Below are 13,722 nucleotides of genomic sequence, written 5' to 3'. Positions count from 1 at the left end.
ACTATCAGCTAAAGAGAATAAATAAATTAAATTGCTGCACATTTTGCAGACTAACAGTTTAAGATTATTTAAAACATAAAATGTATCTTTTTAAAACATTAAATGTAAAGAGTCAGAAGTCTTTCTAAAGTTATTTAATGATATTTATATTATGAAAAGCAGATTTTTGACATTTTCAGTTTTTCCCGTTGTCAGATAAAATAAACATGCACAAAACAAAAGCAAACAACAAGAACACAAAGCTGGAAAACCCACCCGATTGACAAAAATCAACTCAAAATCCTCCCACACAACAGGACCTCCTCTATTGCTCGCTGGCTCCAAATCTCTCAGTGGAATGATCAGTGGTTCGCTATCTGTCACCATCAAAACACTCCACAAATCCCGCGAATGATTCACTTCCTTATAAACCATTGAATCAGATACCGAATCAGTTAGGTTCTAAATGAAGCTTCGGACGTCACTGATCACGTGACTCTGGCTAAACGAATCAAGCTTCGACGCAGTGCTTCTGAAGCAATGTGTTGGTTTTTTTGACACACGCACCTGAGCGTCAGCTTCAAGCGGGCCATCACTAGGTGGCACCCTTGGGCACTCCTCCCTGTAGGTTGCCTCCTCAAGTGGCCGATCTCCACTATTTTGTTTAGTTATTTATTTTTTATCAATCTGTGATTGTTTTAGGGCATCTTGGGAGGGAGTCTGGTCATTTTAATCATCAGTTGTTAATAAAGTGTTTTAATTAACTATTCTGCCGTCTCAACCCTGCTACCTTAGGTACCTTTCTGATTTTACAATTCTATGCTTTTAGTAGTTCTTCTTAGTAAATTTTGATTTGTAAAATTCATCTGTCTCACCTCTGCTGTTAATAACGAGTCTGTGGGCTGTGGTAGCCAGTGTAAGACTTACATTGGCTAGAGGAATCTTTCCTGGGGTGTAACTTCCTCCCCCAGGTGGCGTTGTCAACATTTTAGTTACGGTTATCCCTCATTCGCGCCACCACACTACCGCACAGGCCTAATTGGCAGAGAGCTGCAGAAGTCATTGTCCTTCTTAAAGGTTCTCCATACTCCACACAGCAATGCTGGAGCTTTGTCAGAGTGACCATTGGGTTATTGGTCACCTCCATGACAGATGAAGCTCTTCAGCATCCACACTGTTTATGTGTTAAAAGAGAAATGATTTCATTTGTTGAGAAAATGAAGAGGCACATGAGAGTACATGGTCCCGCAATAAATTCTCCAGCTTTTGTGAAGTTGTTGGGCAAATATATGAGAAATGAATTGCTGGGAGACTGGTGACCTTATGGTATGAAATTGTGGGTCTTTCTGTGTGGAGTTTGCATGTTCCCCTGTGATTGTGTGGAAACTCTAAATTGTCCATAGGTATGAATGTGAGTGCAACTGGTTGTCTGTGTGTTAGCTGACACCCTGGTGACAGCTGGGATAGACTCCAGCTGATTTTCTTTTATTGTTTATTTATTTGTATACAGTTTTTTATTTATCCTTCATTTCTGTGGTTTTTCTTTCTATTTGTTTTTATGTATTTAATCTTCTGTACAACACATTGTAGATTTATTTATTTATTTATTTTTTAATTTTCAGTACTGTACAGCACTTTGGTCCATTGTGGTTGTTTTGTGATTCAGAGGCTGCCGTTAATAGCTGATCACATCACAGCCAGGTGACAAAGGCTGCTCCAAATGTGACCCACAAATGCCTCCTCCTTTTACCTGGATTTGAAGGATGGTTCGGGTGTATCCTTCATGGCCCACCCTATCCCAGGATTCGTAGCAGTGGATAATTTTTTGATTTAAGCTTGTTCTGCAGCTACAAGAGATAGGCACCTTGCAGTCGACGAAATCCTCTGTATGCCAGAGTTTTCTAGAGTCAAATGTGAGGCCACCTGTCCGACAGCTAAAGCTTCTCCTAAATTAGGCCATGCAACAGGATAATGACCCCAAGCACAGCAGCAAATCTACAGCATGGAAGTCCAGACCTCAACCTGACTGAAATGCTGTGTATAAAGGAATGCTTGCAAATGTCAATGAATTGAAATTGTGGTGGCAATTCCTTTTGTTTGACAAACCAAACATCCCACAATTAAAAGTCCACAAGCCACTGCTGCACTGAGATAATATTTCGTAGCAGGCAAAAGAAGTCCACTGTCCAAACTTTAAAGTTGCGTTTTTATGGTTTATTTTATCCAGTTTGGCAAGCAATAACAAGATCCATTTTTTGTTACTTCCTGCTGCTTCTCCTGCTCTGCTAAAAAACCATAGGCCCACCCCAGTGCATGCTGGTCCTATACCAGTCTCTTTATTTATAGAAACAAAATGGCCCTACAGCTTTTACTGACTAATGTGGTGTGCCTCAAGGGTCAGTTTTAGGCCCTGTACTTTTTAATTTGTATATGCTCCCTCTCGGTGGTGTCATCAGGAGGCATGGAGTGAACTTTCACAGTTACGCTGATGACACTCAGCTGTACATTTCCGTGTCTCCTGATGACACCAGACCAATGGATGCCCTTTTTAACTGTATTTTAGATATAAGATCTTGGATGGCAGAAAACTTTTTACAGCTTAACCAGGACAAAACTGAAGTTTTAATCGTCGGTCCTGAGGCTCAGAGAGAGAAACTCTTGTCTAAATTACAGGCATTTTCACTATGTCCTTCGCTACAAGTGAAAAACCTGGGTGTTGTTTTTGACTCTGAGCTTGGTTTTATCCCACATATTAAACATGTAACCAAAATTGGATTTTATCATCTAAAAAATATAGCCAGAGTCCGCCCTATTCTCTCTCGGGCCAACACGGAGATGTTGATGCATGCTTTTATTACCAGTCGCATTGATTACTGTAATGCCCTGCTCTCTGGTCTTCCTAAAAAGAATATTTCAACTTTACAACTTTTACAAAACTCTGCAGCTCGTGTGCTGACGAAGACGAGAGGGCGGGCCCACATTACACCGGTTTTAGAATCGCTGCACTGGCTCCCCGTGTGTTTCAGGATCGATTTTAAAGTTCTTTTATTGGTTTTTAAATGTCTTAATGGTCTTGGGCCTTCTTATCTCTCAGATCTGCTTTTACCATATGAACCCTCGCGGACCTTGAGGTCCTCTGGTACTGGCCTTTTGATTGTCCCTAAAGTCAGGACACATACTCACGGAGAGGCAGCTTTTCAGCGGTATGGTCCTCGTCTGTGGAACAGCCTGCCGGAGGAGCTCAGGGCCGCAGAGAACGTACATGTTTTTAAGAACAGGCTCAAGACCCACCTTTTTAATTTGGCTTTTACTTAACGTTTATTTATTTGACGCTTATTTATTCTATCCTGTTATTCTATTGTTAATTTAGGTTTTACCTAATATTTATTGATTTTATTCTTATTCATTTTTTAATCTTCTTACTCTATTTATATTTATATTTATATTGTATCCCGTTCTTATTTATTTTATCTTTTTACCCAGTATATATCCTATTGTGTCATATCTCCAGTGTTTCCTCGGAGGGCGCTCTCTGCACCGGGTCTGTGATCGACCGTGGCTGCTGGGGCTCTGGGGGTCCTCTCAGCCTGGCTGGGGGGCTTCTTTGCCTCCCTCATGCTGTGTGCCCAGCCTGGAGGCTGCGGTCTGTGACCGGCTTCCGCTCGCCATGATAGTGTTTCCTCACTTGGCTCATGCGTACCCAGTCCAATTTTACTTTTTAAGTGTGCGCGCGCGTGTGTGTGTGTGTGTGTGTGTGTGTGGGGGGGGGGGGGGGGGGGGGGGGGGGGGGTTTGTATGAAAAGTGCTTTATAAATAAAGATTGATTGATTGATTGATTGATTGATTAATTTAACAAGGCAACACCAAACAAACAAAACATTGAAACAAATATTAACCTACAAATAACCTTGTAAATAAACCCCAAAATATAAGTAAACTAACAACAAACTTTAACTAATTTCAAAATAATAAAAAATAAGAACAAATACCTCCAACAGAAGTTATTGCTGCTGACTGAAGGTTCTGTAAACTACTCAGTCATAGAATGATTACGATATTGAACTAAAACAAATGCCTGAATCCTAAATTATGGATATCCTATTGTGGTGATCTGAAATGTAACACTAAATGTGATTAAAACACTAAAACTCTGGACTCCGGGGCTGAACGACCGCTGGGATCACCAGCCCGAGGAAAACACAAAATACACATGACTCCGTGAGAAAGACAATTCATTCTTGAATGAAGACGTTGATCAGACACATTTAAAATGTTGCCAATTGTGTTTATTATTAAATTATTAAGGAAATAGAAAAGGGGGGGGGGGGTAGAAAAGGGGGGGGGGGGAGAAGAGGGAAAAGGAAAGGGATAGAGAAAGGGAGAAAGGGAGAACCCCAACAATGCCCTCTGAGCAAGCACTGGGTGCGACAGTGGATAGGAAAAACTCCCTTTAAAGGAAGAAACCTATGACAGAACCAGGCTCTAGAGGGCGCAGTCAGCTGTCGGGACTGGTTGGGGGGTGAGGGTGAAGGGGAGGGGGGGGGGGGGGAGAGAACCCCAACAATGCCCTCTGAGCAAGCACTGGGTGCGACAGTGGATAGGAAAAACTCCCTTTAAAGGAAGAAACCTATGACAGAACCAGGCTCTAGAGGGCGCAGTCAGCTGTCGGGACTGGTTGGGGGGTGAGGGTGAAGGGGGGGGTGAGGGTGAAGGGGGGGGGGGGGGGAGAACCCCAACAATGCCCTCTGAGCAAGCACTGGGTGTGACAGTGGATAGGAAAAACTCCCTTTAAAGGAAGAAACCTATGACAGAACCAGGCTCTAGAGGGCGCAGTCAACTGTCGGGACTGGTTGGGGGTGAGGGTGAAAGAGAGAGAGAGAGAGGGGGGGGGGGGGGGCCGGGGGAGAGATGGGACCGGTGTTAGGAGTTAAAGGGAAATAGGGGAGGGAGAGGTGTCAGGAGAGAAAGGGAGAGGTGAGGACAGGAGAGGTGAAAATTACGATGCAACGGTGGAGGAGGAAGACGGGGTCACATCAGCAGAAGAAAAAGTAGAAAAAGTAGAAAAAGCAGGAGTGCTCTTTCTCCAGAAGAAGCGGAAGCGTTTTTTCTTCTTTTCCATGATCTTTTCCACGAGCACTTTTTTCTCTAGGATGAGCGTTCTTAACTCATCAATTGTTTGTGTATTTTCCTTCTCAAGTTTCCTGCATGTTGTCTCCACTTCTTCTAATTTGGCTTGTTTTTCTTCGAGCCTTTCTTTCAGTTCTTTACATTTGGCCTCCTGCATAAGCTTTGCCTCGTGCATCTCTGTATAACTCTGTCGTAATTTGTTGTGTGTGTCTTGTAGCTGCTGACTTCTCTCGACTTCTTGAAGTGTACACTGCAGGTCTTTGTTTGTTTTCTCTAGTTGCTGCTTTAACATCTGCACCTCAGTGTTTTTGCACTTCAACTTGTTGGAAAGTTTCTCCAGTTCTGTGTTTTTTCTCAGCATGTCACTGAGCTTACTCTGCACCTCTGAGCATTGTTTTTGCACTTTTTTCTTTTCCCCCTCCAGCTCAGTTGTTTTGGAGTTCAGTTTGTTATAACGGTCTTGCAGCTGTTGGTGTTTCCTCTCAGAGTCCTGGAGAATTTGTTTTTCTTCTTTCTGCTTTATTTCCCGTTGTTCTTTGTCTTGAAGCAGCTCTTGATATTTGTGCAGAGCTTCATCAAGCTTTACCTGCTGCGCTCCGTATTTTTCCTGCATACCTCTCTGGTTTATGTCCAGTTTTTCTTTCTCTTCAAGGATTTCTTTATTTTTTTGCAGAGCTTCATCAAGCATTACTTGCAAACCTTGGTTGTGTTTCTTGATGTTCTGAAGCTCACAATCCAGATCTTTCTGTTTCGTGTCATGCTGTTCTTTGTCTTGTCGGAAATCCTTATTTCTTTGCACTGTTTTATCAAGCTTTATTTTCAGCGCGGTGTATTTTTCCTCCACGCCTTCAAGCTTGGAGTCCATTTCTTTCTGTTTAATTTCTAGTTGCTTTTTTTCTTGAAGCAACTCTTTATTTTTGTTCAGTGTTTTATCAAGCTTTGCCTGAAGTCCTTTGTACTTTTCCTCCATGCCTTGCAGTTTGCGCTGCTTTATGTCCATTTGTTCTTTTTCTTGGAGGAGTTCTTGATTTTTTTGCAAAGCTTCATCAAGCTTTATTTGCAAGGCTTCCTTGTGTTGCTCGCTGTCCTGAAGCTTGCAATCCGTATCTTCCTTTTTCATGGTCTGTTGCGCTTTCTTTTTAAGAAACTCAACCCTTCCTTTCAGCACTTTTTCATTTATCTCAGTGCCTTGGAGTTTTATGACCAGTTGTTTCTTCTCTTGGAGGAGTTCTTGATTTTTTCGCAGAGCTTCATCAAGCTTTACACTCAGCTCCTGAATCTTTTTTTCCTTGTCTTTCTCGTTTTTCTTCTGTTGGAGGATTTCTTCTGTTGGTTTTTCTTGTACTTTATTAAGCTTTGCTTGGAGCTCAAAGTTCCTTCCCCGCATGTCTAGGAGTTCCATTTCTTTCTCCTTTTGAATATCTTCCTTTTCAAGAAGCTGGCTGAACAGTCTATCTACTTCAGCGGTCCTTCTCTCATATTGCTCTGTCAGGGAGATAATCTGCGCTCGTTGTTTAAAAAAACTTTCCCAGACGTAACTGGTGTACTCTGGCTGGAGCGGGTGTCGCGTATTGTGATTGTTCATGAGATTTTCCTCACGCATTTCTTCCAAGCACATCTTCTGCAGTTGATCGTTTTCTTCTCGATTGCAAAGAGGAGCGCTGGGCTTTACTTTTTCTCTTTTTTTCTGTTTTCTTGGAGACATGTTTCTAATCTGTTAACAGTGACTCTGAAAAGGATTCAAAAAAGGCTTCTCTGGCGAACGTTCGTTTGAATGCTGCAAACATCAATGCTGCGAATAACGGACTAAAAGTTGTTGCGTCTCACGCCTATTTAAGGGTTTTAGGATCAAAGGATCAAAGGATCAAAGTGGTGGTAAGATTCTAAATGTGTGTGACATCACAATTCTGTAAGCCAATGAGGTTGTCACATGACATTTGTGAGAGGGCATTCTTTACTTGTGTAATTGGGGAGGCTTTAGGACCCAGGGGACACAATGGAGGGTATAAAAGAGGAAGTAGCAGCAGGTGCTCTTTATTTCCACTGACGAGCTGCTGTGAACAATGGTTGTGTGAGTAGGTGAGGAGCCTGAGAAGTTTTAGTTGTCTGCCACACAAATGGTTGTTTTAAACCTCTACAGCAGAGGTTCGAGGTGCAGGCAATTTTTCTTTTAGTGCTTTTTAAAAATTTGTTGAAATGTATTTGATGTTTATTGTATTTTATGTTTTTAGTAGTGATTTTAGACGATAAGCCAAGATAAGCCAGGTGTGCAGCAAACACAGTTGTCTGCTGGAGGTATGTTAACTTAATATATTTGACATTAAAAAAGTATATTTATGCACTATAATCTAATTTATATTGTATTGCCTCCTGCAGGGCAGGCTGCACATGTGAACTTGTCACTGTTTTTTCCTCCTCCTGTTTTGTTGCGTTTTTGGTTTTAGTAGGGTCACCTTTTAAAACTGTTTTTTTATGCTGGGTTTGTTTTTATTTTTACTGGGCTGGTGCAATATTAGTCGGGCAATGTGCAATCCCTGAGCTGGGCTCTTACCTTAGGGGACGTAGGTCTTTTAGAGGTGCTCTGTGTGGATTTGCAGTGAGTAAGTTTTATTAAGAGTGATTTTAGTGCCACCGATTATTGCCTGAACTAAAACACTTAGTGCATGCGATAAGTGTTCTGTTCGGCTCGTATTTCTTTGGGGTGGATTTGTTTCTTTTAAAGCAACGAGCATCTGGGACCACCGGGGTGGAGCAAGCCCTCAGGTGATAGTTGCATTGCTGGCAGGTTGCACCAATAACACTATCTTGTGGTCGTTAGTGACCTTTTCCATTTTGATGTTTTAGGCTTTTTTTTTTGCAAACCCTTTGTGTTCTTTTAAAATAATAAATTTTAACATATCTGACTGATATTGACCCTCTTGTCCCGTTTATTCTGGGCTCTTAGCGGTTACTCGGTGGCTTTTACTCGCTACATTTGGACAAATTATCAATAAGCTTTCAATATCAGTAACAATGGTGACAGTATATTTGTTTATTGTGTTGAACAATAAACAATTATGCTGACAATTGTGTCCAGTATGTTGGCTGATTTTCTTTAACTTTTTGCATTTGAAAATAAAATCTGGGTTGATTTTAACACCATTACAAGAAGTGTTGTTAATAATTCTTTTTGAATCATAATCAGGTTACCACATTGTTTTTTAATTTAGTAGAACTTGAAATGTTTGTCAGTGGGTAAACAATTCTTGTAACTGGGAGGTTGCTGGTTCGATCCCCAGCTCTGTCTGTCTTGGTCGTTGTGTCCTTGGGCAAGACTCTTCACCTACCGCCTACTGATGATGGCGCGATATAGCAGCCTCGCTTCTGTCAGTCTGTCCCAGGTCAGTTGTGGCAACAACTGTGGCTTGCCTACTCCACTGTGTGAATGTGAGACTGAAGGAATAGTGGAATTGTAAATTGCTTTGAGCGTTGGGCAGCTGTCTTTTTGTTGTTTGAAAATCCATAGTTTTAATTGTATCTATTTTTATTTTATACTAATATAATATGAATATCATTACAACATGAAGCTCATGAAGCTAGCTCACAGAAGAGCCAGAGAATTTTGTTTCTTATGGTGTGAAAGTCTTTCAGGTGCCTTCTGTGAAACTCCAAGTTAAGTGTTATGTGCCTTTTTAATGAAGAGTGGCTTCCATCTGGACACTCTACTGTAGTGAAGTAGATTCTGGGGAAGGATTTTACGTGATGTCCACAAATGCAGCACTACCATCCACACCTTCCCAGCTGATAATTAGCGGCCTTATAAGAAACAGCTGTGCTTCACTACCACACGGAGGCATTTGGCAGTCTTTTCCCATCCAAAGGGGCTGAGAGCATTAGGCAGCTAAGCACTGCAGAGCTCCTCAGGAAAGCTACTCATTTTAGTATTGCCCTTTAGAGAGTGGATTGTGCCATGGCTGCTGCTGTCTTGTCTTATGCTGTTTGTTTGTTATGTGATGCTTTTATAAAGAACAGTAACTTGGGGTGTATTTGTTTTATGTAGATCTCTTTTACTAATTTGTTTAACGTTTTATGCTTTGTTTTATTGCTTTAGTGGAGGTGCGGCCGCTTGTTGAGGGGCTAGGCACGTGAGGTGGGCATAGGTAGATTGCACCATTTAGAGTTCAGTGTGGCTGTATCCCAATTCAGGGTCTGCAGCCTTAAAGTACGCAGCCTCAACGGTCCTCAAGGGCCGCGTACTCAAAGACCGCTAAGGCCGGAAGTGAGAAGCTTGTGAAATGGGACGGTCTAGCCTCCGTCGCGCTGCCCAGGTTGCCTAGCAACCATGATAGCTGGAAACGTGTGGTTGACAGAAATGAAGGAGAACATATTTTGTTCATTTGTTTGTTTCTACATAAGCTTTGTGTGATTTGATAAGTATCTGAGGCTGAGACCACAGGACTGTAAAACATGATTGTTGGGCTTCATTTCTGTACTGAACAGTCATATAAGAATAGAAGAATAGAATAATCCTTTAATTGTGCCACACGGGGAAATTTGGTTGTAACAGCTGCCAAAGAGACAAATATACAAACAGGACACGGAACAGAAACATACACAATTTTTCTTACATATTTACATTAAGGACAATGGTTACTATAAACACAGTACTGTACAGTTATTAAATTAAATAAAAATAATTACAGGTAAGAGGCTAACCAGGTTGTAGTGTGAATTGGTTAATTATTGCAGTTACAGCATTGATGTAAACATCTGTTTGTTGGGAGCAGTTCAGATTGTACACAGCAAATCCAGCATGTCCAAATTAACACTGTCAGATTTGATTTCAACACTATTAAAGTGTCTATATGGGTCCACACCAGAGAGTGTTAATTTAACTCTTTTTGGAGAGTTGGTACATTAACTCTGATTTAGTGTTAAACACCAAATCTGTCTGGAGTTTATAATTTAACACTTGGTGTTAAGAGTTTATATATTAACTCTCAAAGAGTATTTTAGTTTAACTACGTAAGAGTTATCTTCTAATTAATTCTAAAAAGTGGGAATTTTACTGTTCTGAACTTCTAGAAATTTCTTTTGGAAATAAACATTTACTAAAAAGATGCAATGGTTTTTGAAAAACATTTATTCTGAACTGTGCGCCACAATTTCAAAGCATTTTCTGAAAGATGTAACAGTGTACATGAATTTTGTTTATCAAAAGGTCTGACATAGGTGAGCTGGTAAATGCAAATAACAGCATTCTCATCACTTATTTCAATAAATACAAAATACAATATGCATGTCCTTCATTCATCACTTTGTGGAACTGCAACGCACTTCTGCTCTCCCCCATATTCCATCTTCACAAGCATATCCTGTGTGGAGATTGAATAAAAATTAGTTGACACTAATTAATGGCACAAATCAATTGCAGCACAGTAAAAAAAAAAAAAAAGGCAACAGGTAATACTGAACTAAATGTAAAACCTCAACCTTTTTCATTTTTACCTAAACTGTGTGCACAAAACTCTGGAGGGATCTAAATGCTAACGTAGAACCCAGTCAGGACGTCTGCTACTGCTGTTTGCTCGTTTTTTATGGGAGATCGTTTTCAGGCTTCAAGTAGCACCATTATACAAACATTTCACATTCTAGACATTGTTTTAGGTGAATTTGACCAAAAAATTTAACTGAAAATTCACATGCAAGCTTTTTTTCAAGGCTGTGGTATTTGCCCGCAAACAATACCTTTCAGCTAGCTAAAACAGCGAGCGTGCTATCAGCGAGCAACACGGCTAATGCCTTTCACACAGCTTTGTCTCAACTCCAAAGAGCCACAGAAGTAAAAGCTAATAACAATAATTGAAACAATCTTTGAAAACATGACTTACCAAGCATGGCAAACAACTCAAATATGTAGAGCAAAATGTTCTGAAACCGCTTCACTTCAGCTTCGATTGGAGCCGTGCTGGGGGCGGAGTCTGTGAATTTACTCTATTAGTGTCATAGCCCCTGTAGGAGTTCAGAGTTAAGAGGTCAAGAGTTAATGTTTCCATTGTAACACCTCCAGATTTGAAATAGAAACACTCATTTTTAACACTTGATTTTAACTACTATCATTTTACACCTCAGAGTTACATTAAAAGAATGTGACTCTACTTAGAGTAAAATTAACTCTAAGACTACTAACACCAAAACATTTAACACTTTTGAATTTGCTGTGTACAGTCTGACAGCTGCAGGGAGGAAGGACCTGCGGAAACGCTCCTTCATGCATCTAGGATGCAGCAGTCTGTCACTGAAGGAGCTCTGCAGTTCAGCAACATCTACATACATGGGGTGGGAGACTCTGTCCATCAGAGATGTTATTTTGGCCAGAGTCCTTCTGTCTCCCACCACCTGTACTGGGTCCAGGGTGCACCCCAGAACAGAGCTGGCCTTCCTGATGAGTTTATCCAACCTCTTCCTCTCAGCTGCCGATAAACTGCTGCTCCAACATACAACACTGTAAAAAGTGACAGATGCCACCACAGAGTCATAGAAGGTCTTTAAAAGCGCTCCCTGGACTCCAAATGACCTCAGCCGCCTCAGCAGGTGGAGTCTGCTCTGACCCTTCCTGTAAAGAGCTTCAGTGTTGTGGCTCCAGTCCAGTTTATTATTCAGGTGAACATCCAGGTATCTATAAGAGTCCACTATCTCAATGTCCACTCCCTGGATGTTCACCGGTGTCAGTGTGGTGGGTCTGCGTCTCCGGAAGTCCACCACCAACTCCTTCGTTTTCCCGGCGTTGATCAGCAGGTGGTTCTGCTGACACCAGTCAACAAAGTCCAGAATCAACTGTCTGTACTCTGAGTCGTCCTCACCCGTGATGAGGCCGACTATGGCAGAGTCGTCAGAGAACTTCTGTAGGTGGCAGCGTGGGGAAAAATTAATATAAGATTAGCTAGTAAATAACAATTAGCTAATGTTGTTCATGAGACTAAAGTCAGTGTAAATATGAGATGGCCAATATTATAGTTATTATATTAATCATTATTAGTTATTACAGCAGTGAGTTTTAACTCTCAAATCAAATCACTTCTATTGTCACATCACATGTGCAGGTACACTGGTACAGCACATGTGAGTGAACTCTGTGTCAAATACTGAGCTTCAGTAAAGATTCAAGTTGCAGCTATTTATGTCCCATCACCTTAAATCTTCACTCAAAGACACTCAAGTATCTTTGACAGTGTATATATAGATGTATTATATAAAAGAGACAAATGTTGTTCCTTCAGTATGTTGGCATTACTAAATTTGGCTCAATGCTTACATATACAGTGGGGCAAAAAAGTATTTAGTCAGCCACCGATTGTGCAAGTTCCCCCACTTAAAATGATGACAGAGGTCAGTAATTTGCACCAGAGGTACACTTCAACTGTGAGAGACAGAATGTGAAAAAAAAAAAATCCATGAATTCACATGGTAGGATATTAAAAGAATTTATTCGTAAATCAGGGTGGAAAATAAGTATTTGGTCAATAACAAAAATACAACTCAATACTTTGTAACATAACCTTTGTTGGCAATAACAGAGGTCAAACGTTTACTATAGGTCTTTACCAGGTTTGCACACACAGTAGCTGGTATTTTGGCCCATTCCTCCATGCAGATCTTCTGAAGAGCAGTGATGTTTTGGGGCTATCGCCGAGCAACACGGACTTTCAACTCCCGCCACAGATTTTCTATGGGGTTGAGGTCTGGAGACTGGCTAGGCCACTCCAGGACTTTCAAATGCTTCTTACGGAGCCACTCCTTTGTTGCCCGGGCGGTGTGTTTTGGATCATTGTCATGTTGGAAGACCCAGCCTCGTTTCATCTTCAAAGTTCTCACTGATGGAAGGAGGTTTTGGCTCAAAATCTCACGATACTTGGCCCCATTCATTCTGTCCTTAACACGGATCAGTCGTCCTGTCCCCTTGGCAGAAAAACAGCCCCATAGCATGATGTTTCCACCCCCATGCTTCACAGTAGGTATGGTGTTCTTGGGATGCAACTCAGTATTCTTCTTCCTCCAAACACGACGAGTTGAGTTTATACCAAAAAGTTCTACTTTGGTTTCATCTGACCACATGACATTCTCCCAATCCTCTGCTGTATCATCCATGTGCTCTCTGGCAAACTTCAGACGGGCCTGGACATGCACTGGCTTCAGCAGCGGAACACGTCTGGCACTGCGGGATTTGATTCCCTGCCGTTGTAGTGTGTTACTGATGGTGACCTTTGTTACTTTGGTCCCAGCTCTCTGCAGGTCATTCACCAGGTCCCCCCGTGTGGTTCTGGGATCTTTGCTCACCGTTCTCATGATCATTTTGACCCCACGGGGTGAGATCTTGCGTGGAGCCCCAGATCGAGGGAGATTATCAGTGGTCTTGTATGTCTTCCATTTTCTGATGATTGCTCCCACAGTTGATTTTTTCACACCAAGCTGCTTGCCTATTGTAGATTCACTCTTCCCAGTCTGGTGCAGGTCTACAATTCTTTTCCTGGTGTCCTTCGAAAGCTCTTTGGTCTTGGCCATGGTGGAGTTTGGAGTCTGACTGGTTGAGGCTGTGGACAGGTGTCTTTTATACAGATGATGAGGTCAAACAGGTGC

At 41.6% G+C, this 13,722-nt stretch overlaps 1 protein-coding gene and 1 long non-coding RNA gene across 2 annotated transcripts in view; one reads left to right on the top strand and one right to left on the bottom strand.

Annotated features, from left to right (window-relative positions):
• The window catches only part of LOC148106203 (uncharacterized), an 83,469-nt gene that overhangs the window by 30,768 nt on the left and 38,979 nt on the right, over positions 1-13,722 (top strand). The gene's annotated exons all lie outside the window — the stretch shown is intronic.
• On the bottom strand, positions 4,877-6,915 carry LOC148106207 (uncharacterized). Its single transcript, XM_087829779.1, has one exon. The coding sequence runs from the start codon at positions 6,809-6,811 to the stop codon at positions 4,976-4,978; it is 1,836 nt and encodes a 611-aa protein (XP_087685905.1). The 5' UTR covers positions 6,812-6,915; the 3' UTR covers positions 4,877-4,975.

This window comes from Neolamprologus brichardi, chromosome 2 (genome assembly GCF_056152115.1).
Source record: "Neolamprologus brichardi isolate AB-2024 chromosome 2, ASM5615211v1, whole genome shotgun sequence".
Taxonomy (NCBI): domain Eukaryota; kingdom Metazoa; phylum Chordata; class Actinopteri; order Cichliformes; family Cichlidae; genus Neolamprologus; species Neolamprologus brichardi.
The sequence above is the reverse complement of the archived record's forward strand: the minus strand, read 5'-3'. Positions and strand labels throughout refer to the sequence as shown.

What these genes read in the sequence shown, in the direction of transcription:
- LOC148106207 (XM_087829779.1), bottom strand. Translation starts at nt 6,811, where the DNA reads ATGTCTCCAAGAAAACAGAAAAAAAGAGAAAAAGTAAAGCCCAGCGCT.